The sequence below is a fragment of the Trichoplax adhaerens genome, genomic scaffold (assembly GCF_000150275.1).
Source record: "Trichoplax adhaerens TRIADscaffold_21 genomic scaffold, whole genome shotgun sequence".
Lineage (NCBI taxonomy): Eukaryota > Metazoa > Placozoa > Uniplacotomia > Trichoplacea > Trichoplacidae > Trichoplax > Trichoplax adhaerens.
The window spans coordinates 440044-464158 of NW_002060962.1; the positions used below are offsets into that span (position 1 = coordinate 440044).

The 24115-nt window shown below is 34.2% G+C and overlaps 5 protein-coding genes across 5 annotated transcripts; 1 reads left to right on the forward strand and 4 right to left on the reverse strand.

The window, feature by feature from the left end:
- Window positions 1–757: 757 nt before the first annotated feature.
- Window positions 758–4104, forward strand: TRIADDRAFT_31888 (uncharacterized protein; the record flags this gene model as incomplete). The annotated part of the gene is made up of 11 exons (XM_002117022.1): window positions 758–898; window positions 1357–1442; window positions 2022–2110; window positions 2347–2453; window positions 2742–2803; window positions 2902–2994; window positions 3088–3186; window positions 3329–3469; window positions 3721–3804; window positions 3892–3928; window positions 4006–4104. Coding segments are annotated over 11 exons (1038 nt in total), but the record flags the coding sequence as incomplete, so codon positions are not given.
- Window positions 4105–4652: 548 nt separating this feature from the next.
- TRIADDRAFT_61115 (uncharacterized protein) lies at window positions 4653–6732 on the reverse strand (the record flags this gene model as incomplete). Its single annotated transcript, XM_002117104.1, has 2 exons — window positions 4653–4971; window positions 5207–6732. The coding sequence occupies 2 exons, from the start codon at window positions 6730–6732 to the stop codon at window positions 4653–4655; spliced, it is 1845 nt and encodes a 614-aa protein (XP_002117140.1).
- A 2397-nt stretch (window positions 6733–9129) lies between these two features.
- Window positions 9130–9891, reverse strand: TRIADDRAFT_32115 (uncharacterized protein; the record flags this gene model as incomplete). The annotated part of the gene is made up of 1 exon (XM_002117105.1): window positions 9130–9891. A coding segment is annotated over one exon (762 nt), but the record flags the coding sequence as incomplete, so codon positions are not given.
- Window positions 9892–12666: 2775 nt separating this feature from the next.
- On the reverse strand, window positions 12667–19652 carry TRIADDRAFT_32085 (uncharacterized protein; the record flags this gene model as incomplete). Its single annotated transcript, XM_002117106.1, has 2 exons — window positions 12667–13039; window positions 18235–19652. The coding sequence occupies 2 exons, from the start codon at window positions 19650–19652 to the stop codon at window positions 12667–12669; spliced, it is 1791 nt and encodes a 596-aa protein (XP_002117142.1).
- Window positions 19653–21701: 2049 nt separating this feature from the next.
- On the reverse strand, window positions 21702–23817 carry TRIADDRAFT_31923 (uncharacterized protein; the record flags this gene model as incomplete). The annotated part of the gene is made up of 2 exons (XM_002117107.1): window positions 21702–22119; window positions 22334–23817. 2 exons carry the CDS (start codon window positions 23815–23817, stop codon window positions 21702–21704), a joined length of 1902 nt encoding a protein of 633 aa, XP_002117143.1.
- Between the last annotated feature and the right edge of the window lie 298 nt (window positions 23818–24115).

Consider the following 24115-nt stretch of genomic DNA (forward strand, 5'->3'; position numbering starts at 1 on the left):
TGCATTTTGAGGGAGAATTCTTAGTAGAGTAGTGATTGTACAACGCATACGTCTAGTAGAGCACAGGATATAGACTACACTAGTTCTCGACAGTACAGTAGTACTGTGAGCGAGGATCGCGTTCGATCGTCGTCGGACAGGACGAGACACTGGACGGTGGGTAGGCGACTACCTGACGGGTGGACGGAAGAGTGGACGCGTACATCAATTCATCAACCAACTCCAGGAGAGAGCGATTGGGAAGCCATCAACTGCCTTCGTCTAGCTTGATAGCAGTGGAGACATTCGATGCATTCATCATGATATCGGTTAAATACCTTTTAATTACTGCTGGGTTGATTATGCTACTGAGATCATACTCTTCCTGGTTTAATTATGGCGTTACGCAGATCAATGGCAAAACTTCCAGTCAGGTCTGTTCTGAAGATCGTCTCGATAGGATGTAGGATGTAGTACATGCTTTGGTGGATTAGCTAATGGAGGATAGTAACACCGACCGATTATAATTAGTATAAATTGAAATCGGAGTCGATACCGTTAAGCTAGCCATCGTTAATTACTACACTATATGCATTAATACTAGTATCTATCATTAGCAAATGAGTAAATCGATTTATCAATCAATCAATCGCTGCTAACGTAATCGAGATCTAGCCATAATTGTGCATGATCCTATGTCTTAAATGCAGTTAATCGTATCCATTATAACTAAATATTAACACTGGATACTCCTTGCTTGAATGATTCTCAGGGTGTGACCAATAAAAACGTCTTGGATCGAAAACTTGTCACCACCAAGACAAAATCTCAAGATATCATAAGAGAACATGGCCAATATCATGGTGATACACAAAAGAAATCCAATTCTGATCTTTTCATCTTGGGCTATGTTACTCCTGTAAGTTCACTGTTTACAATGTCTTAAAGTAGATCAGATTGCTGGAGATTATACTGTCATGATTTCAGCAATCACAGTAGTTTGCGTGTATCAAGGATAGCAATACTTTACAGTAAAACTGTGTGATGTAGGAATAGTCGATTTAATCTAATGAAGGAATTGTCGATTGTGTTAGTGTAAGGAAACGGCACACTTGTGCTATTCGTACTATGTGCCTGAATTTTGAGTTGCTCCATAGCAAACTTAAGAGCTAATACCTATCTATGCATATGTAGTATTATATAATAACAATGCATAAATAAAATTAATAAATTAATGAGTACAAGTCAATAATGAATCAGTCTACTTGCATTAATATACGCGTATGCTATAAAAGTAACTCTTTTATAATAACATATCTAATCCATTCTTATACTCGTACATATATTAATAATATATATATGCTTATATGCTAATAGTGGAATAACCATGGCTACGATGTGGCTAAATTATTCAATGGCAAGATCGCTGTTATATCACCCGTTTGGTTACAGATCAAGCGCAAGTAAGTAAAATTCATTTTGTAGCTTGGCACAATAGTCGGTTTACTTGCACTCAGTTAATGCTTTCTATCTATTACTTCATATTATGCACGTGGGTGCACATTTGGTTAATGTCACTAAATTATTTCAACTGTTAATTACATATATTGTAAAATACGTACCTATCTACCTATATTAAAAGGAAAAGTTATATTTGCATAGACATGTTGAAAGCGCACCTTAAGAAATAAGTGTACCAGTGTCTCGTTAGACATCAGCAACTAAATAGCCACAGTATGCATACTGCAATATACTGTATAAACACTAGATACGTATATATTTAGGGTTAACTAAAGAAGATATATGTACTATTGATAAACGACAATAAAGTACACTACCTATCAACTATAGACAAATAATTAACGGTCCGATGTAGCTACCACGGAAAGTAAGACGTAATTTGAATACAACTTTATTCGTTGTGTGCAATTACATCACCGTTGTTAATAGCATAGGCTGCACGTATGTATAATTCTAGTATTATTGATTAGTCTTAAACTTATGACATTCTCATAAAATTTGCTACTTTTTTTAATTGAAAGAGGAAATGGTGCGTTCTATATGACCGGTGATCATGACATTGATAAAGGATGGATAGCAGATGTCACACAAAATTCAACGACACAGATATGTAAGTAAAATTGGCTGGTAGTCAAATTACTATAACATAGTGCCCATATTTATAGTACTGGCGAAACAGGCAAAAATATATTGCCGTCATTACTGTGGTGGACTAGGGTACATTCATAGGGCTTAAGTGGGTAGTAGTCCATTTTAAAGTAGACATGTTAGCAATTATTAGCAGCATAGCTAATTTCTTTTAGGTGCTGTATCCATTTAAAGATTCGTAAATATTGTGTTTGCTAGTTCCTAGGATTCTTTTTGATGGGTGGACTGTACAACAATATTCTAACCTCTTTAAAGACGAAAAAGCAATGAAAAAACTTGGAAAATATATGGCAACGTTTTTAAAGGTAACTTTTAGAATTAGTTGGAGTACCAACACCGAACGTATAGTGTTGTACACCTTGTCGTATTAGTTTTGCGATGGTACTGATGGTAGTATACAGCGTGTTTACCAAGTCTCTACATACTTTACTGAAAATATATGTATATATTATTGCTATGTGTTGCAGCAGTTTTTGCACGCTGATATAAAGCACTGTATTTGTACGTCAGTTTAAGTCACATTTATTTCATTTTTATTTATATAAAGACAGTTGTAATACACTGTACTATCACTTATTTAAATTTTTATACAGAAAAATCAATTCTCCGGAGGCGTTATTGAAATATGGAGTCAACTCGGTGGTTACTTTAAAAAGTAAAATTTGAAATTATTATCCATTCTAGTTCATCAAGAATTATATTCATATCCTTGTAACAACTATACCTAATGTGAATCTATGGTGTTCAATTTAGCGATTTACTAGATTTGACGATACATCTAGCAAATACTTTCCATGCTGAAAATTTAAAAATCGTTTTGGTTATTCCTCCGCCTATCTATAAAAAGTTTGCTGTAGATAAATGGAATTATGACTAAAAATTTAATAAAATTTTTCATGGAATAATATTAACCATCATTATCTTATGTACCAATTCAAGTGATCTTGATGGCACTTTTCGGAAAAGTGATTTTGAAGTATTAGCACCGTATGTCGATTATTTTAGTCTGATGACGTACGATTATTCTTCTCCTCAAAGGTAGGATAACGTTTATTACTGTATCTATAGAGGAATGCTTCATGAAAATATTGAAGGATTGTTTTACTTTAGATCAGTAATAAACCGGAACCCAATGATTTCAACTGTTCTTAAGCTTTCTATCAACTTCTATTTCAATTAGTCCCGGACCAAATTCACCAATTGCTTGGGTAAGAAAATGTATCAAACTATTGGTGCCAGATGAGGGGCCATCTAGATCGAAAATATTAACTGGACTAAACTTTTATGGCAATGATTATTCTACAACTGGAGGTGGACGTAAGTATTTGATACTATAAGTTGTTTGCATTATTTCCTTAAGCTTACCATGTGTACGATTTCTAAAGCCATCATAATGTATACGTTAATATTTCGCTCATATTTAATCAAATTTCCTCTTGCGATATATTTCCATAGCCATCATAGGTCCAGGGTAAGTTAAACTGAAATCAACGACGACCCTGTTGTCATCACTCGTATATACGTATGTACTGTAATATTGAACTACATGATGCTACTATCATCCTATGGTAGGTATATTGACATTTTAACTAAGAATAAGCCTAAAATAAAATGGAATTCAAAAATTGCTGAACATATAATAGAGTACAAGAAGCAGTAAGTAAATATATTTAACCAAGAAATAATATATAGCTGTTAAGTTGGGCTAGGAAATAACGAGTTAACTTATTTTTCATGTTGTAGCGGTGTCTCTCATTCCGTCTATTACCCATCGCTAAAGGTCGGTTTTTGCAATACCATAAATTGAGTTATACAAGAATTAAATAGCGAATAAACTATCTCACTTTACACTTTTAGTCAATACAAGCTCGCGTGGATCTTGCTAAGAAATTAGGAACTGGTATTTCAATTTGGGAATTGGGCCAAGGATTAGATTTTTTCTACGATTTGTTGTAAGGATTTAAGACATTATTATGATCAATCTCGCTCTTCTACTGTTGTTGCATTAGCAATGCCAATTACCCTAAAATCCAGAAACATTTTAAAAAATTCTTCACTGTTTATTATCAAGAGTTTTTGAAATAATATTAGTTAGATATTGTATTTAAGAAAAATACACCAAAGTTGAAAAGTAAACAACACGGTTTCAGCCACATCTGATAAATGTATTGACTGTTGTATAATATTAGCTAACGAATTTCTTAAATTCTGGAAAGCATTTTCAGACACTTACATTATAACATTCACATATTTTTATTGTAGTACTATAGCACTTTAAACTTTAAGTTAGTAAGATACTTTGAATTCGTAATAAATGAGCTATTAAGTGAAATATGAAAGCTTTTCAATCTGTATAAACTCCTGCCATATTGAGAAAGATAAATTAGCATATTTAAGATGGAATAATAATCTTCATAAAGTATACGATTACCATAAAGCCTTTATAATACCATTAAAAGCAATCACATTTAAAAGATAGTAAATTAAAATCAAGAAGAATTCAACTATAACTCATCTGATGGCCTAGGCGTATCTACTCGTGTGGTTTCTTTAATTTTTTTCGGCTTTGGTAGTATTACTTTCGTTTCTTTGGAATCTTTACTAGTTGGCGGGTATTCATAAAACTCTTCAATAAATTCTTCCTCGAAGACTGTTGGTTCTTGGAGTGCTTCCGTTAGTATTGGTATCATACTATTCCAGAATGCAACGTTATTCGCTCGCCTTCGTTGTCGCAATTCTACGTTTTCACCAATATAGTAATAGAATTGTGTCTTGTTATCGTACGGTAGCCATTCATTTTCAAGCGAGGGAAAAGCCGGTTTTCTACAAACAGAGAATTTAACTCATAAACTTTAATCAAATTTTATCCTTTAGTAGATGAGCACTAACTATATATGATACGTAGTAACATGCAATTTTATTAATTAGATCATAGTTCAAACTGCTAGGGCAGATCGCTATAGTCTTCAAGAATAAAAATTAATGTCATCCCTAACAAGCTATTTTGTAGGGTTCACACTGCTACTATCGAGTCCGTAAATATTCGCATTCAACTTACCCCGCTTTAATAAAATTACCCCATAAATTCATCTTTAATTTACTGACAATTTTATCTTTGAAAGAATATTTATCTCGAATGTGAAATGGCTGCTCGAATGGGTAACCAAATAAATACGTTAATTCCATAGTTTTAGCAACACCTTGCTCAGGTTTAAAATAATCTGACTCTTTGGTACGAAAATCAAAGTGGTATTGATACGTAGTTACTCCAAACTTCGAAAATTGATTAGCAGCATATGCAGCCGGGGCAATAGCATAAGCATCAGATAGACAAGCAAACAAGCTTTCCCGATATTGAGTACGATTATAAGGATGGTAATGATCTTTATACTGGAACTTAATTGCCTCTCTTATTGGATCTGCATATTGACTAAAGATGATATCAATGGATTTCTGGTAAACTTTCTCATCGATACCGCCATCACTAATAAACTTATTAATTTCTTGCAAATAGTATAGACCTTCATCGGAAACCGTACCGATCATGACCTCATCCAAATGGAATTCTCCTGCTTCCATTTCCATCTTAGTATCATTTTCGAACATATTTTTATGATTTACTAAATTGAAAGGCATAAAATGCTTCAGTAAAAGTGTGCTTTGGGCTGCCATGATACGGTCAGTAGATTTCGACATTAAACATTCTAATATGACTGATTTGGTGCTATTAGGACAATTTAATTCAGTCAGCATCGTATTTAATATTTGTGTAGAACGATTTAGGTCTAAATGAGCACCGCCAGTGGTAAGTGCAGTGCCACTCATTAAGATTGCTCTAGAGAAATAGCGTTTATAATCTGGGTTATATTTTCTCATCAAGATATGATAGCCAACAGCCATAGCACCAGCAGAGTTACCGCCTAATGTTATTTGATTGGGATCACCACCATAATCGTCGATATTATTATATACCCACTTCAAGGCGACCATTTGGTCTAGGAAACCTAAGTTAGGCTCAATAACGATCTCACGATTTTTGTCATCGAAACCTGTTAAAAATCCAAACGCTCCTAATCGAAAATTGAAAGTTATCACAACTATATTCTGATGCTGAGAAAGAACCTGACCTTGCCAATTAGCTCCGCTACTAAATTCGAGGGCTCCCTCGTGAACAAATAGAAAGACTGGTAATTTTCGATCGGTTTGAATGTTCGGCGTGTAAATATTTAAATATAAGCAGTCTTCACTTTGTTGTGCTTCATCACTTCTTGGATCAACACGATGACTAAATGGGTAGTGATTGAAAATCTGAGGACAAGAAGGTTTAAATCGTGCTAAAACCATTTCCTTTTTCCATGCTACTATCGGCTTCGGTGGTTGAAAGCGTAAATCGCCAACAGGTGGTAAGGCATAAGGTACACCTAAAAATCGATAATGCGGCTTACCAAGGACTTCTGTTTTTATGCCCTTGATAGGGCCAAGCTTAGTTTCTAATGATACAGCTGAAACCCAAGCATTATCAATGATTGATAGTAATATTAGTACTATCACGAAATTTAGATTTAACGATTTTAAAGATATCATATCCGATCAACAATAATCAACATGGATAATAATTTTTATGATTACTCAATATTTTGTGAAAACGCTCGTTTTATACGATTCTTTTAAATTACATTATACATTACCAAAATGACTCAATGTCTCAACTTGACAATAGGGAAAAGCAAAATAGAATATGATTACGTTAAGAATAAATATGTTAATGATGAGGAGTTCAGACACCATTGATATTATAATAACGTGACCGAAGTAACAATTCGTAGACTGCAAAAAATTGAGTCGCCATAGTGATTGGTGGGGCAATGAATGCATCGTAAGAAGATGAAAGGTTAACACCGACTGCTACACTGAATTTGATGAGTTAGATGTTGTTATTGCTGGTATAAACGTTTTTGAAAATGTTGATTCTATTATACAAGCTGTGAGCTTATGTTTATAAAGTGTATAATCAATACTTGGGCTGAAATTTCACTTATAAAACAGGAGAGGTTATATTATGATTAAAGTTGGTCACTTTCTAGTCACTCCAGTGGAGCCAATTATTACTTATTGCAAACTAAATTGTTATCAAATATCAGTAATAACAGCAATTAAATACTATAGCTTTGTAGAGTAGCGGCAACGATTCTAATGACCACATCATACTAATGGAGCTTTAGGAAGGTTATAATTGGCGATCGTTGCATTTATGGAAAACATCGAATAAGACCTGGCTATAATGGACTTACTGATGTTAATGGAACTTGCAGTTACATTAGAATGTGCAGTTATTTACCAGGGTTAAGTTAATACATTGACAGTATTTTGATAATACCTAAGTAATTAAATCAGGAGGTATTTTCTGAATGTGAAAGCATCAGTACTAGCGTTGAGCTTTGCAATGATTACACATAAATGATTCAAACAACATTCATTTTTATTTTAGTGAAATTAAAGTATCGTTAGCGAATATAACTTGAATAAATAAAGCCATATTAAAATAGGATAATTAAATATGCACAAATAAGTTTGCGTTTTATTTGACTTAGCTATCATAGGGTTTCGATAAGAATGCAACATTATATGTAAGTTGTAGTTGGAATTATGAAATGTGTAATAAATTATTTTCCTGCGAGATTACAAGCTATGCAGTTTAAATTACGAATCATGTAAATTAGTAGTGCCTATACTTTTAGCTAAAGCTTTGATTTTAATACAATAATAGTTGGTTATTCTTAATGTCTCTTTGGTTTACCCGATGATATAATATTAAATACAAGATAGATTACACAACCAAGAAGGGCAATCGTCGATATCTTGTAAATGTTAAAGCCGGATGGATTAGATTGATTAGTAGAAGAATCGCCTTGTGAATCTTGCACTAATGCTTTAATTTTGGATTCCATGGCTGGTACAATTTCATTCCAGAAGACTACATCACCATGTCGATAGTGCTGATCTACTTGTGGATCTTTGGTGATGTTTAAATAGTAGCGATTATTGACCTCATATCTCGGCCAATTCTTGCTACCAGTGGGCTTGCTGCAACAAAAATAGAAGGAATAGGAGCGTTAATATTATTTTAACATGATGAAAAGTTGATTCAATAGTTCAACTAATTATAATTGATTACAGGGCATTAGATCAGTTCACTAAGCTATCAAAGGAATATTAGCGTAGTCGTGTTACTTACTTTCCTCGTGTAAATGAGCCCCACATTGCCATAATATTTTTACTAACATTAACATCATTCTCATCGTATTCATCCTTAAAATAACTCGGTTTGCGTATTGGATATCCAAAGATATAAGGTACTTCCATTTGATGGCTAGCTCCAGCATGGTCAGGATAATAAAACGAATCAGCCACTCGTTGACTAAATATATACATGTATGTCGGTAAGCCATGTTCTGCAAATTTCTCGCCGCAATAAACAGCTGGTGACAGAAAATAGAAATCAGTCCACAATAAATTGGAGTAATGTCTGATAAGGATTGGATTATTAGCATCGATAGGATCACTGTAACGATGAAGGATAGTTTCAAAAACTGGCTTAGAAACATAATCGATCGAGTTTTGTGCTACAGCATCGAATACTGGTCTGGATATTCCCTTATTAATATTAGGGATTAGCAAATTAAATAGCGTTCCATCGTCCTTTGTCAGACCAAAGATCACATTGGCTTTGTTAATTTTACCTTTATCAAGTAAAATTTTTGGATCAGCAGGAATTGTTTTACCATCCACGATAGGTTTAAAGGGGCCCATTTTTCTTTTAATTGCAGCCCATTGAGCTTCAATAATTTGATCGACGGATAATTTTTGCAAACAAGTGGTAATTTGGTGAGATTTTTGGGATTGGTTGCATGCAGTATGATCTAGAAATCGCTGAAAGATCTCATTCGCTTCGGTATAGTCTTGATGATAGCATAAGTGCAATAACGGAGTACCACTTTGCAAAACAGCACTACGGAATAAGCCTTGACTGGATGGTGATAATAGGTGAAATCCTATCGAAACAGCACCAGCTGAATTGCCAGCAATGGTTACTTTAGTTTTATCGCCACCAAAGTGACGAATATTACGTTGTATCCATTTTAAGGCTATGTTTTGATCAAGTTGGCCATTATTAGCTGGCAAGATATCACTATTTTTCTCATTTCGAGCTGTCATAAAACCTAAAGCGCCAAGGCGATAATTGATTGTCACTACTACAATATCTTCACGTGTTGATAATGTCTCGCCATGCCAATTCGCACCAGTTCCCATAACGTAGCCACCGCCATGGATCCATACTAGGACAGGCAATAAGGGACTTTTAGAATCGACTTTAGGTGTATAGATATTTAAATAAAGGCAATCTTCGTTTTCTTTGCTTTCTGGTAATGATTTATCAAGACGATCATATATTTGTGGCACAACATAGGTCTGTGGGCAGGATGGGCTAAATTGGAGAGCATCACGAGTTGATCTCCATGATTTCTTCAATGGTATTGAATTCATAAATCTTAAGGAGCCGACTGGTGGCTCAGCATAAGGCACTCCGAGAAAGACATGGCATTGCTTATCATCAACATTGTAAGTTTTACCCCGTACAGCTCCTTTATCCGTTTGTGCTACAACATAGCTGTCAGCACCATATGCAATATTGAGCTGATAGAAGATCAATAATATTGTAGTAGAAGACAGTAGCCATTTCATCTTGATCACTTCTATCTCTGATTTTAAAAGAATGCCTAAATAAAATCATAGTTAAGAAACAAGCGATTCAAATTGCCTATTTGTAAAAAAACGATCTCTGTTTCTAACCCAAAATCTTAATTAATAGTATTATTTGAGTACGTTATAAATACTGTAAGATTGTGTAATTAAAAAGAATAGAAGCTCACTAACATACCGTATTATCGATTTAGTTGAGCTTAGTGCTTGCTAATTCCTAATCGAAACGACCCTTATGTGCCATACGTTTGCAAGACGAAAAGATTACAGGATAAAAATACCTTAATAGATTAGAATGTAAAACTATACTCTTACTATACTATATGTATATGTAGCTTGTATGATGGTATTAATTATAACCCTGTCTTCAGAGCAAACTATATACTACACGTTTACTTCTATAACATGTTACAATAAAGCAGTAAAAGTACTCAGGTGAGGGCGCATGGCAGAATTTTATATATGATATCAGAAATCGAATGAGAGCTTATGTTATTTGAAGTGGGATAGTTTAAATTGAAATTTAATTTTGGAAGCTAATAGACGCCGCTTTGTCATGTAAATCAAATATCAATCAGCCAAATTGATTTATGTTGACAATTGTTTACAGATGAACAGAATCTTCATATTAATTACATAATAGATGATAATAGCTCAGATGAGAGATTAACATTTGTGAATATACTATGCCTATCGACTCGTAATTTTAAACTTTACGTCAATATTATGCTAGGAGACCTTTCTATTATTCTGAATCCATCACCTCTTATTAAAAGTATTTCTATACTAGAAGATTCCCAACAACCACGATATGGCTAGATTTAGATGTAGCACTCACTATCAACCCGGGCGCACTGATCTATAACTCTTCATAATTATCAATCGAGTTAGCTGCATAAAAGCCACAGGTATAATTAGCTAGTTAAGCATAAGACTCGTTATTTCATCATGTATGTATTGCCTACACAAAACTACTGTAATTAGCTGAAATTACTACACGTCAGTACTATCAGGATTGGTCAGAAAGGAGGAGCTCTTCTTCAAATTTAAATAAAGAAAGACCTGAAGGATTCTGTACCATATGGAAACATTGTGATTCATGCTTAATAAGATTAATTTATTAATTATAACCAATGAAACTCCTGCTTTGATCAGTTATCTATAAAGGGTTGCCGAGATGAATACTACTGGTACTAACTAATGATAGGATTTTCTTGATTCTACATTAATTTAATATAGAATGCTATCGTTTAAAGTTATTTTTTTACCTGTAATGATCAATCGTTTATTCATATAATTAATCTAGATAGGGTGCAAGTTACATCCTGCATGTTCAGTCCTCTTTTAAAGCACTGTAGAATCGGTAGAAACTTAATAATCAAGGTGAGATGCCAAAACAAGCAGCTACTGCACTTAATTCTACTGCGGTATATTACATGAAATTAAATTGTACGGTATTTTCTGCATCGAATTGATTCATTTATTTTAATGTATTAATAGAACGTTACAATTGTTTAATTAGAGATATTTGAAATTAGACAGAATTTGCTTTCGTAAATTATAAGGAACGAAATAATTTAATCAGTGAAGTAGGGAAAGTAGATAACCCTATCAGACACTAAATTCCGTTTACAAAAGTGTAAAAGCAAACTTCAGTACTATCAAGGGATAATTTTTGATAGACTTTACTCTGAGTAGCAAAATAAGTAGCTTATGGTTAGCCAAAAAATTATCGTTTACATTACGATACAGTATGCTTAATCCAATGTAAAGTATACAAGGTTATTCATCAAACAGGTTATGGATAGATTAGTAATGTACTCTATCATGTTGGTATTCGATACTTGCGGTATACTTATGCTATTGGTTCAATTTTATTTCTATAGTGTATCTTATTTCTCTTTTACCTCTAATATTGCAAATTGTTCGTAATTGTACTTCCAGTATCACATTAGCGCAACCAACTGTCAACGCTCAATTTTCGCCAATAGATATTTGCTATGCGAGTATACGTTCGATTCATTCTCTTCCTAACGCTATTCTAATATTTCACTTCCATTTAATAGTATATCTTTTATAAATAAAGTTCTAGCACAATTAAAACTTAAATATTTCTCCATGCTGAACTATTGCCTTTAGATAATGGCTTTAAAAGTTTTGCTAAGCTCTCTTTTTCAGGCTATTTGGTTATTTTTCTGCCGTAGCATAGCCTAAATTTATTTAACCATGCTTGCAGTATCACATGGAATTGATCATTGGTCAGTTAGTCGCACTTTTATTTGACATAATATTTCATGTTTTAAGTTCTTAGAAGTCGTAATATTTAAGATTACTTTATAGAGTTGCATTGGAATAAGACTAGCCTTAGTTGGTACTATCTTTATACTTTATTTCAGATACACTGGAATAAATTCATCTAATTTTGGACCAAAAGCTGCTTCTAAAATTGGATCTTTTAACTTGCCATTAGTACATTTACGTATTCCTTGCACAGCATTAGAATGTTCATTAGTGATTAACGCTACGATATTTTTCGTTAAACAAATTCGAATTTTAGCTATGAATATTACTAAGAATAAGAACAAGTAAGGAATGAAAATTGAAATCGGGCCAGCTACAGTAGATGTAGAGATATCCATTGAATAACCTTATTGAATTTACTTTTTCAATTTCAAGTTATTCTGTCATTCCTTTTAAAAGTTATAGTAAAAATTTTAATATTAATGACTTCTTTCTCTAAATGATGATAGTAAATTATTAAGATTTCATTGGACGATTGCGAATTTTAGCCACCATAATTCCTAAAATTAAGCTTAAAATTGCTAGGAAACAGGCTGCACCAAGTGTAATCCATAATGCCAGACGATATGTATGCAATTCTTGGAGGAGTGGCGATAATTGAGTTGTTAATGGCAACTTAGTAGTAGGACTACTAGTTGTTGATATGGTAGCAACTGAAAGAGGTTGAGTAGCATTCAATTTTGGAATTAAATGATTCCAAAATCGCATGTTATTTGATCTTAAATGATCTCGAACGGCTGGGCTAGCAGTAAATACGTAATACTGAGAAGAGTTACCATAAAATCGTGGCCAAGCTATACCATCTAAATTGGGAGTATTAGGATCTCCGCTCCTCATGATATTCCCAAAGCGGGTCATCATATCTAGGGATACTTGGCGATCATCCAAGGTAAATTCATCTCTATCATAAGGTGGTTTCGAATATGGATAGCCAAAAACATAAGGTATCTCCATGCTGTGTGTAACACCAGTTGCTGGTTGGAAATAACCCGATTTAACTGTCCTTTGTGAAAATTCAAAGACATATGTAGGAATACCATGGCGTGCATATTGGGTAGCACAGTAGATATTAGGAGCTAGAAATAAGAAATCGGTGTACATTTCAATAGCTAATTTATAATTCCACGTAGGTGATGTCATATTTGCCCAATGGGTATATTGGAAGACAACAGCATCTTTTGCTTTTGGAGCAAAGTTACTAAACAAAAAATTGACCGCTCCGTCGAAATATTGTCGAGTAACTTTAAAATCGAATCCTGGTTGCAACATTAGGTATAAAGTTCCGTCATCTTTCGATGATCCAAAGGCTGTCGTAACGTTTAAAATTTTACCTTGATCGATTAGTTCTTTGGGATCACCAGGGATTAAGCCAAAATTGCCAGTTGGTTTAAAAGCACCCGTTGTCTCATATAAAATCCAATTTTGCTGTAATAAAATGGTAGCGTAAGGTAAACCTCTTAAACAATTCAAACTATCCTCCATGGATGTACGATTACACTTTGTCTTGTACGCTAATCGAGTAAAAATAGAAGTTGCTTCATCTATATCAGGATAATAACCATTGGGCAATGTAACAGTGCCACTTTGTAAAATAACACTTTGAAATAATCCTTTATTGGATGGCATTAGCATTTGAAAATTGCAACTTACGCTTCCTGCTGAATCACCAGCAAGAGTTACCTTCGTCTTATCACCGCCAAAATTAGCAATATTATCTTGAACCCATTGCATTGCTAATCTTTGGTCGTGAAAACCTAGATTGGGCTCAACAACAGTAGTTCTAGTTTTGGGATCTATTGCCCCTAAGAAACCTAACGCTCCTAAACGATAATTAAAGGTAACAACAACAACATTTTCTATTGCAGCCAAGGCATTTCCTTCCCAGAAACCACCTGCACCAAAGTAAAATCCTCCTTCATGAATCCATAGAAAAACTGGTAATTTTGCATTCGTGTTTGTCGTTGGAGTATAAATATTCATAAAAAGACAATCTTCTGATTGTTGAGCGCCAGGGTGATCTCTCTCTAATCGGCTAAAATTACGTACAAAGATAGTTTGAGGGCAAGATGGACCAAAATTTGTTGCATTGAGAGGATTTGTCCAATGAGTTTTCATTAATGTCGTTGGGGCGAAACGTCTACCTCCAATAGGTGGTTCTGCGTAAGGAATACCACGAAAAACATGCACCGCGGTACCATTATATTCAGTTTGGATGCCTTCGACTGGACCAGTTGCTGTTTGAGCAATAGTTTGACCGACATTCCCCTGAATGAAATTAAGATAAATAAAAAAAAACAAACCGAGCAATTTCTTCATGATAGAGGCAAGCCGTTAACGAAGCAATGAAATAGCAAAAAATTTTTTCCCTTTGAAAAGCATTCACCAAGATTACCCTTCTATCCGTGTAATTGTATTCCAAGTACAGAACCGTGAAAAGCAATAGGTAATTCCCCTAGTATGTAATTAGGCGTAGGCTTATAAGTAAGTTCGGTAGCTCATGATCTATTCAAGTCGGCGATGATACATTAGCTTAATATTCCAACTTTGTATTCATAGCCCATTATGGGAGGAGTCCTGCAATTATCTTTAAATGTCAATAAATTTAAATCAATTCATTGGAAATGCCAATTTTCCATATAACAGACATCGTCATCATAGGACAAAAGTGATGTCCAGTTTATTAAAATCGCTCAAGCTTCATGTTTAACAAGCACAATGATGATTCCGGATATCTGATTACTATCGTTTATTACAATAAAATGAATTAGAGCATAAGGTGCTATCTTGAACTAGAAAGGTGGAAATAAGAATGTTGTATATAGTCTTCAATCAATTCTACAAGAGAAAGAAAGAATACTGGCTATTGTGAAATCAATTTATAGACGTTATAACAAAGTATCAATGCTAGCGGCTATAGTTTGATGTCTAGAGATATATCTCTATGGGTTAAATACAAGCAGCATGCATGTTATATTGACTAGAAAGAATGGTGGACTAAATTACAATTACTCAATTTAGATAGCTCCATCTATTCACTATAATCGTTTATTCGTTAGCTCTTAGCCTAAAGTGGGTCAAATTGTTGAATTTGATTTTAGAGACAGTACCAATGGCAAGATAGACAAGATAGCTTAGCATCAGGATATCTACATTATGTTACAGTTTGTTTTTTCTTGATTTTTTTGAGTTAACTTTGTGATTGTTTACTTACGAGATCCCCAGAAAATAGAATTTGTTCTCATTTTGATGATTCCATTAGTTATTTCATAAAGGCACTGACCTAGAGGTCGCAGCTTATTAAGATGGACGTGAGCAACGATAATAAATATTCACCGAACCTTTCTCAGGTCTAACAGCAACGTATATATTTTGCCATACCGATCCACTTACTCTTCAAGTTATTCAGAATACATCAGGTAGATGCAGTAGCTAGAGTTATAAATGAATCGAAACAATAATTGAACTATTTCCATACTGTATGGCTGCCGACTGTGGAATGAGAATAATTAATCGCTGCCGTTACTTCGATAGCATAGCAATGCGTTAATTAAAGTAAATAGTGACTCTATAGCATTTGATATTCATAATGGCTTATTTACTTGCATACTATTCTTGAGAAACCATACCATGGGAGCTATTAGCTTCTGATATTGTTTTCGTAACGTATACTATGGGCTGTTATCAAACAGAAAAACATACCTGTTAAAATATGGTGCATTTCTAGATTTGACGATCTTATTTGATTAGATTCTTCTCAAATATCTCTAATAACTTCATGAACAGATATGCAATAGCAGCTAAAGTCTTGCATTGCTGCTCATGAATTAATTTCAGCAAGGGCCTTCAAGTCTGTTCGTATATTACAGGTATAATTTGTCGTGCTAAATGGATTTATCCCGGCTTTATTTGATTATGGAGGTGGTTATAAAATTGCAGCTAAAAATGCAGTATGTCGCAGTTCATTAAGATAAAATACGAAATAGCAGTCCCTGACTAAGCTAGCGAACTAGAAACTGATTAAAACATTCTTGTAGGGTTAGGAATCTATATTTATTACTGTATATGCAAATTTTAAAATGCAATTAAAAGAACAGTTTAAGAGCAGTTAATTTCTTCGACAAGAATAATTAGAATATTGCTTCCTATTTAATCTGTTCAGACATTGATAAAAGGTCAACTTTTAAGATAATATCGTTGATATCTGTAGAGCATGATATTATGACTGTACTTATTTTTCAAAGTTTGTCATTAGCTAAATAGAGAATAAGCTAGCTGTAACCGACATATGGGAATAAAATGATATTTAAATGTTACACAGATGGACTGAACTGTGTTATGTATTGATCTATACGCATTCGTTGGATCAAGTCTTTATAGTCCCTTATATCATTACCTTAAGCTCGTCTATATCGTCGTCTTCCATTGCATGTTTTTCATCTTTGATGTACTTAAATTTGTGAACTATACATAAACTTTTTGTGGAGAGCAAAAGGTAGTCGTAGCTTTGTATTGTATGTTAAATGCATAATTGATATAGTTTATTTGTCACTGATTTCTCTTTATGCGATGCATCTAGCTGTTCGATAAATAAATTGCGTAATTGATTTGATTTTAAGACAGGAAATAGTGATTAAGTTAAGACGCTGTAAAGGTTAGGATCGTATTAAACTCGTATTAAACTTTATTTAATCCAACGAGAACCAACACGAATGAAGCATGTATGAAAGTGATTTGATGGAGATTTAATATTTTAGAAATACAATAGATCATATCATGCTGTGAGGGATCAGTAAGAAGAAGTAAAATATTTCTGATTATATAAACAGGCTTTATAATGTGCTTAATATCGAATAGGTAAATCCTAGGGTGGATTTTCTTCTTATAAAAATAAAAATAGCACAACATGGCTTACCAAGACGTCTTATTTATGACGAGATCAACGTCTCTAATGTTGATCATTGACACACTGTGATAGATTAAGTAAAAGAATGATTGCTATTAAACAAATGATTGATAACATTTCCAGCATTAATTGATACAAACTAACTACTCAAGTTTTAAATCGAAGGATTAGAATCCCTACCAATAAAAGACTAATTAGGGTATAGTGGCGGATATAAGGTCGTTCGATAAGCACCGCAAGAATGCTAATGGCAACAAAACATAAGTAGAGATCGTTATAATAGATTAAGAATTAATAATATCCATATGACATGCAAGCATAAGTTAAACTGTACAGTGCACACATACGTAATATTATTTTGTAACATTTGCAACAACAATTCTTATAGTATAATATTTTAACACGGAGTTTTAGCTGTTAAATCTTAGTAACTTTGTCTAACGATAGATCAATATTGATCAAATCTGACATGCCAATACTACCATATACGCGAAGTTGATCATAAATGTTAGGGAACTTGCCTATAAGCTATCATATGGGTACTTAATCCTCATTATAAATTGATTCAAAGTTTATGATAAACTCAATTTAGAAGATCGACAAAGAAAATACGGATCTGGTCTTAAAATACATGTAGCCATCTTTCGCATAGAGTTGAGGTTAATCGATGCGTGAACACTGTTGTTGGTCTCGGTCACAATGAGATTTTGTTGATGCTGTCAAAGCAAGGCTATCGCATTTTTTAGCATAATCCTCGAGTTCTGGGATATATTTGTTCCAAAATGCGACTCGATTACCTAGGTAATGTTGACCTATAGTCAGTTTATCGTCAAGCTTTGCATAAGTCTGATATTGTTTGTCATAACGCGGCCATTGTATTGGTGATGCATCTGTAGTAGGCGTCCTAAGTATAGGATTATAACCATACATTTAACAAAATTAACTGTAATGCATTCAATATACTAAAGAATGACACGGTATTCTACTGATTGATTATAAAAAAAGTAATCTTATATTTTTACTCAATTATATCTATTTATATATCATTAAAAATAAGAACATAATTTGATCATGCTAAATGATTGTATCCTACTTTACAATTGTATCTTGTCTCGACATACCCATATTTGATAAAGTTTCCCCAAGTCTCCATCATTCTTCGCGATACTTTGACATCTTCATCCGTGAAATTGGCTAGAAAACTGGCCGGCTTATCAATTGGGTAGCCTACTACTTGTGGCATCTCCATAGTGTGAGTAACACCCAGGTATGAAGGGAAAATAAATGACAATTTGGTAGGAAAGGCAAATTCGAAATAATAAGTAGGGACACCATCAGATGCATACTGTTGAGCGCATTTATCAGCAGGTGCTGCAAAAAAGTAATCATTAAAGAGTTTGGTCGCCTCGTCTCGAACAGCTAAAGGATCGTTTTCTTTGATCCAATTAGTATAACGAAATTTAATAGCAGATCTAGTTTGTTTACTGAATGCTTTAAAAAAAACATCTATTGAAGCGAAAAAATTCTCTGTTGATAGCCCTTTTTCGATATCTGGATAGCCACCCATTCTTACAAAAACCGAGCCATCATCTGATGTTGTCCCAATCATCGTAGGTACCTTTTCGTACTGTCCATTTTTAAGTAAAGTTTCAGGATTATCTGGCAAAAATTGATCATCAACAGCGACAGAAAAGCCAAATGGATAGACACCCATGGTTTTAAATTGAGCACCTAATAATTCTTGCATAGGTAGATCTTGAAGGCAAGCTACTGTTTCAGCTGTATTAGCTCGTGCACAATTAGAGTGTTTGACAGCTTCTTCAAATACTTTTCGTGGAGTGGTGAAGTCTGGATGGAAGAATTCCGGAAATTGTGGAGTACCACTATCCAAAATAGCTCTATGAATTAATCCTTTACTTCCAGGTGACATGGTATGTAATCCAACTGACATAGCGCCAACTGAATTACCCGAAGCTGTAATTTTATTAGGATCGCCTCCAAATTGAGCGATATTCTCGCGAACCCATTGAAGAGCCAATCGTTGATCATACAACCCCAGATTGGGTTCAATAACGTGTTTACCGTCGACTTTTTCACCTGGTGTCATAAACCCAAAAGCACCCAAGCGATAATTCATAGTTACAACAATAATATTTTGATTGCTTGCAAGTACTTTACCTTGCCATCGTGATCCACTACCATAGAAATAAGCTCCACCATGGATAAAAACAAAAACAGGCAATTTTGATGTACTACTTGCACTAGGGGTCCAAACATTAATATAGAGACAATCTTCTCTAATTTGTCCATGTTTAGTGTCTTGACTGAGATCGGGAATTGGTAGACCTTGTGGACAAGCATAAGGGAGAGATGTGGCATCAAATGGTTGTTTCCATACGGTTTCTATCGGTTGTGGAGGCTGAAATCTTAAAGAGCCAACAGGCGGTTGGGCAAAAGGAATGCCAAGATAGCCATAAACCGTTTTTCCTTCAACATTAAAATCGATACCGGCAACAGGGCCTTTATTAGTATGGACCATTTCAGCTGCTGATGCAATCGCTGAGGCTTGACACAGCAATAAAGATGTTACAAGAATGGCGATATTAACCATGACCACTTCTGCGAGCTAGAAAGTAAATGATGTCTAAAACGTGGAGGTAATGGGGATTTGATCGTCAATGATGCTGTAAATCAATAATATTGTTATATATATGATATATATATTATAATTAGCGAATAGATTAATTAACGGATGATTTTGCTAATACTATGCTCTAGTAAATCTACTGCTGTTAGAGGCATCGATATTAATGTTGTCGTTTGCCTTTGATGTGGACCGAAGGCTGTTATGGACGCCAATAGTTTGTTTGTTTCGATTCTTTGTATAATTTACTATAACCATCCACACCATATCCGTTGCTAGACATTTCCACTATTAGGAAACTTCATATGTGTAAAGAGTTTGTCGTCTCCTTTGATTGTATCTGAGTGTATCCTATTGAAGAAATGATGATCAGGCGTGACAATCTATTTTGCACACTAATAGCTTGATGATCAATATTAAATAAATAAATAATATCCCAGTCACTTTTCCCTAGTAATTATATTCATACAGTTAAACAGTTGTAGTGCAGCCCCAAATATGGCTTAGATTACGATCTAAGATTGTACGAGAAAAGTTTAAACCGTACACTAGATGGTAAAGGTTAGACGAATCTAACTTATGTAATAAAGTGAAACTGGCAAGAAACTGTAATTCTTAATTTATTGTTAAAGATCACTTTATCACAACAGTATAATAATTAATTATGTTATGCTATTAGATATCATGATTAGCAAATGTTCATTTTGCACATTGACGGATAAAATCTTGAGGAATAGCATCCCGATCATTTTTCTCTAGTGATTATGATGGGCTAATTTATGTAATCGGCGATTTTATGTAACGTAGCCGTATAAATTTGACCGGCAAGGGATCCCGACTAGTTTATATGTTCACCGGCTATGTTATATAGTCACCGATCGAGCGGCGACTATATAAAATTAGCAGCGGTTATATAAAATCACCGATTGCATAAATTAGCCCCATCATTATGATTAGCAAATGTCCATTTTGCCCGCGGATGGATAAAAACTTGATGAAGAATAGTATCTCAATCATATTCTCTACATTATACAGCATAATAATTATCGTATAGATAGATAGAGTGGACTATTTTAAATACTTTACACAATAAATAGTTGAAATTAATCAGATGAAATTAAACAGCCATACTTCAGATGTTGTGGAACCAACGTATCGAGTCGAAAATAGGCCTTATACATACATTGAAACAGATTATAACCATTCTTTGGCGCATAAGTCAATATCAATATGGAACAATTCGAATCAGTCATAAGTTGGCTTATTCTTTCATGTACAATAACAGCCACTAGGGCCATGATGTCGACTAATTTTAATGCCATATCGAATATCTCACCGGTGCTGGTGGCTTTACAGTAAACCCAACTTTACTTACGTAATGATTATCTCAATAGCTTAATGGTATAGCCCAGATTTAATTATGCAATAAACAGAATAAATCTCCCGCGAGATAGATCTCTTTTTATTTTCACAGATAGCAAAGTAGGTCAAGTTACTGTATACTTTTATGGCAGTTATTCGATTGTAGATTAAGATATAGTACCGTATTCATCCTGAAATATTCAATTTTTTTATCCAATAGCGTGATCAGATTACAAATGCTCTATAGCAACAGACATTATTTAACGAAAGCTCAGTTGAGCAATTAAAATTATAAAATCATGATGAAAATATCTAGCTCAATAGCCGTGGCATCTTTAGGCGCTAACTTCTGTGCTGGTGTGATTATAGATAATTTATATATTACGAGTCATACAGATTATATTCGAATTAAAATTAACTACATCTAGGACGTATACCTTCCTGTACTTCAGTCTATATTATTACATGTTAAAATGACAAGAAAGGATAAATTCAGAAAGGCAAGATACTTGGAAAAAGACTACTAAAAGTTGGTATGACAAGTATACAGAAGCTAAAGGTATCTCAATTCTTAGATTTGAGCTAGAATTTATGACTATTGGATATACTGGTGCCTTTGATACGATTATTGTTGGCTTGATGCAGCTTAAACAAAACTATGATTAAAGTGGTTATAAAAATTGCTGCAATAGCTGCTAAAACGTATGTAGCTATCATATACTCTCTGCGAACCATGCCGGACATTGCAGGATTGTTGGTGGTCATCATTGTCGTAGAAGGCGTAGTCATTCCTTTAGTCGGTGTCGGTGTCGGCTTTGTCGTTGGTGTGGGAACGGTAGTGCTGGGTACTCCCAGCTTTGGTAATAGCTTGTTCCAGAATGCAACACGATCAGAAAGATAATCCTTTCTAATTTCTGATTGATTGCTAATTTTAAAGTAGGATGCATTATTTGCATTATACATAGGCCACTGCGCAGCCGATGATGCCATTGTCGGTGTACTAAAATCGGTAAGTAAATCGTTGCAAAAAAATTGTAAAAAGTTATACAGTATATGAGTTGGTATCATTTAATATAAACACGTATACAACATATAGATTTAAATAATTTATGACAAATAATTAATTAATAATAAAGCCGTAGTAACATTATTCTTGAGAGTAAATCAATTGCGGTGATTACTATAGCTACAAGTAGGGATATTCAATGACTTACCCATGCTTAATAAAACTGCCCCAAATTTGCATGATATCACGAGATACCGCAACATCTTCAGATGTGAAATTAGCTGAAAAACTGCTTGGCCTATTAATAGGATAACCCATTACATAAGGCACTTCCATTGTATGTGTAACACCCATATATGGAGGAAATGCAGTAGATAATTGAGTTCGAAATGCAAATTCGTAATAGTAAGTGGATACACCGTCAGCTGAATATTTTCTTGCGCACTTGTCAGCTGGTGCCACAAAAAAAAAGTCATTGAATAACTTATTAATTTCGTCTCTGTTAGCAATTGGATCATTTTCTTTTGCATATTTTGTATATTGATATTCGATAGCAGACCTTGATTGTTGGCTATATGCGGCAAAATAGCCGGCGATTGTACCCAGAAAGACAGCTCGTGGTAAACCTTGACCAATATTTTGATACCGATTAACTTGTAAGAATATAGAGCCATCATCAGTGGTTGTGCCCAACATTGTATTCACTTTTTCATATTGTCCATTTTTTAACAGTGTCTCCGGGCTGTCAGGTAAAAATTGGCCTCCTGCAACAACTACAAATCCTAATGGATAAGTTGCCATCGTTGTTAATTGAGCTGTGAGTAACTCTTTCATAGTAAGTGCTCGAAGACATGTTACAATTTGAGCTGCTGTCGAACGACTACAATTTGAAAGCTGGGCAACTTTTTGGAATACTATGTTTGGTATTTTAAAATCAACGTAATAGAATTGTGGCATAATAGGGGCACCACTCTCCATAATGATGCGATGAAATAAGCCTTTACTACCTTGGGACATTGTATGCAATCCTACAGATACAGCACCAACAGAATTGCCTGCAATAGTTACATTTTGTGGATTACCGCCAAATTTGGCAATATTGTTACGAATCCACTTCAAAGCTAATTGTTGATCGAGTAAGCCAAGATTTGGTTCAATAGGGTAATTGTCATTGACTTTAGATGTTGTCATAAAGCCGAAAGCACCTAATCGATAATTCATGGTAACTGTGACGATATTTTGATTAGCAGATAGTACTTTGCCTTGCCATCTCGATCCACTACCGTAGTAATAAGCTCCGCCATGGATAAATACAAATACAGCAAGATTGGAGGCATTATTGGTTGTTGGTGTCCACACGTTCATATACAGACAGTCTTCGTTAACTTGACCTTGTTTCGTTTGTGAACTAAGATCAGGAATTGGTAACGCTTGGGGACAAGCATACGGCAATGTCGTTGTATTCTTAGTTTGTGTCCATGGTGTTTGAATCGGCTGAGGAGATTGAAATCTTAAATTACCTACTGGTGGTTGCGCGAAAGGGATACCGAGATATCCATAAACAGCTTTACCTTCAATATTATAATTTTTACTTTGAACTGGACCTTTATCGGTTTGTACGATATTAGCCCAAGAAAATATCGACAAAATTAAGACTGTTAGAAAGCAAAGATAAATTTTCTCCGCACCCATCTTGTACGCGATGGAAACTTCTAAAGAATAAACCCTTCACGGTTACATAGATGGTTAAATAAACTCTTCTCATCAATAACATGATAAATAGTTTTCATTCAATAGATGTCCTATCGAATGTTGGTAGCATTGTTAGATTATTTCATGACATCATAATATATTGTTTCTAACTGTGAAATGTCAGTAACATAACAAGCAAATGAAGAGTCAATTATTTTTGACAGATAATAATAGTGATGTCTTTCGGTATAAAATTAGATTATTTATGTAACTTGATAAGTTTGTAAAGTAAGTGACT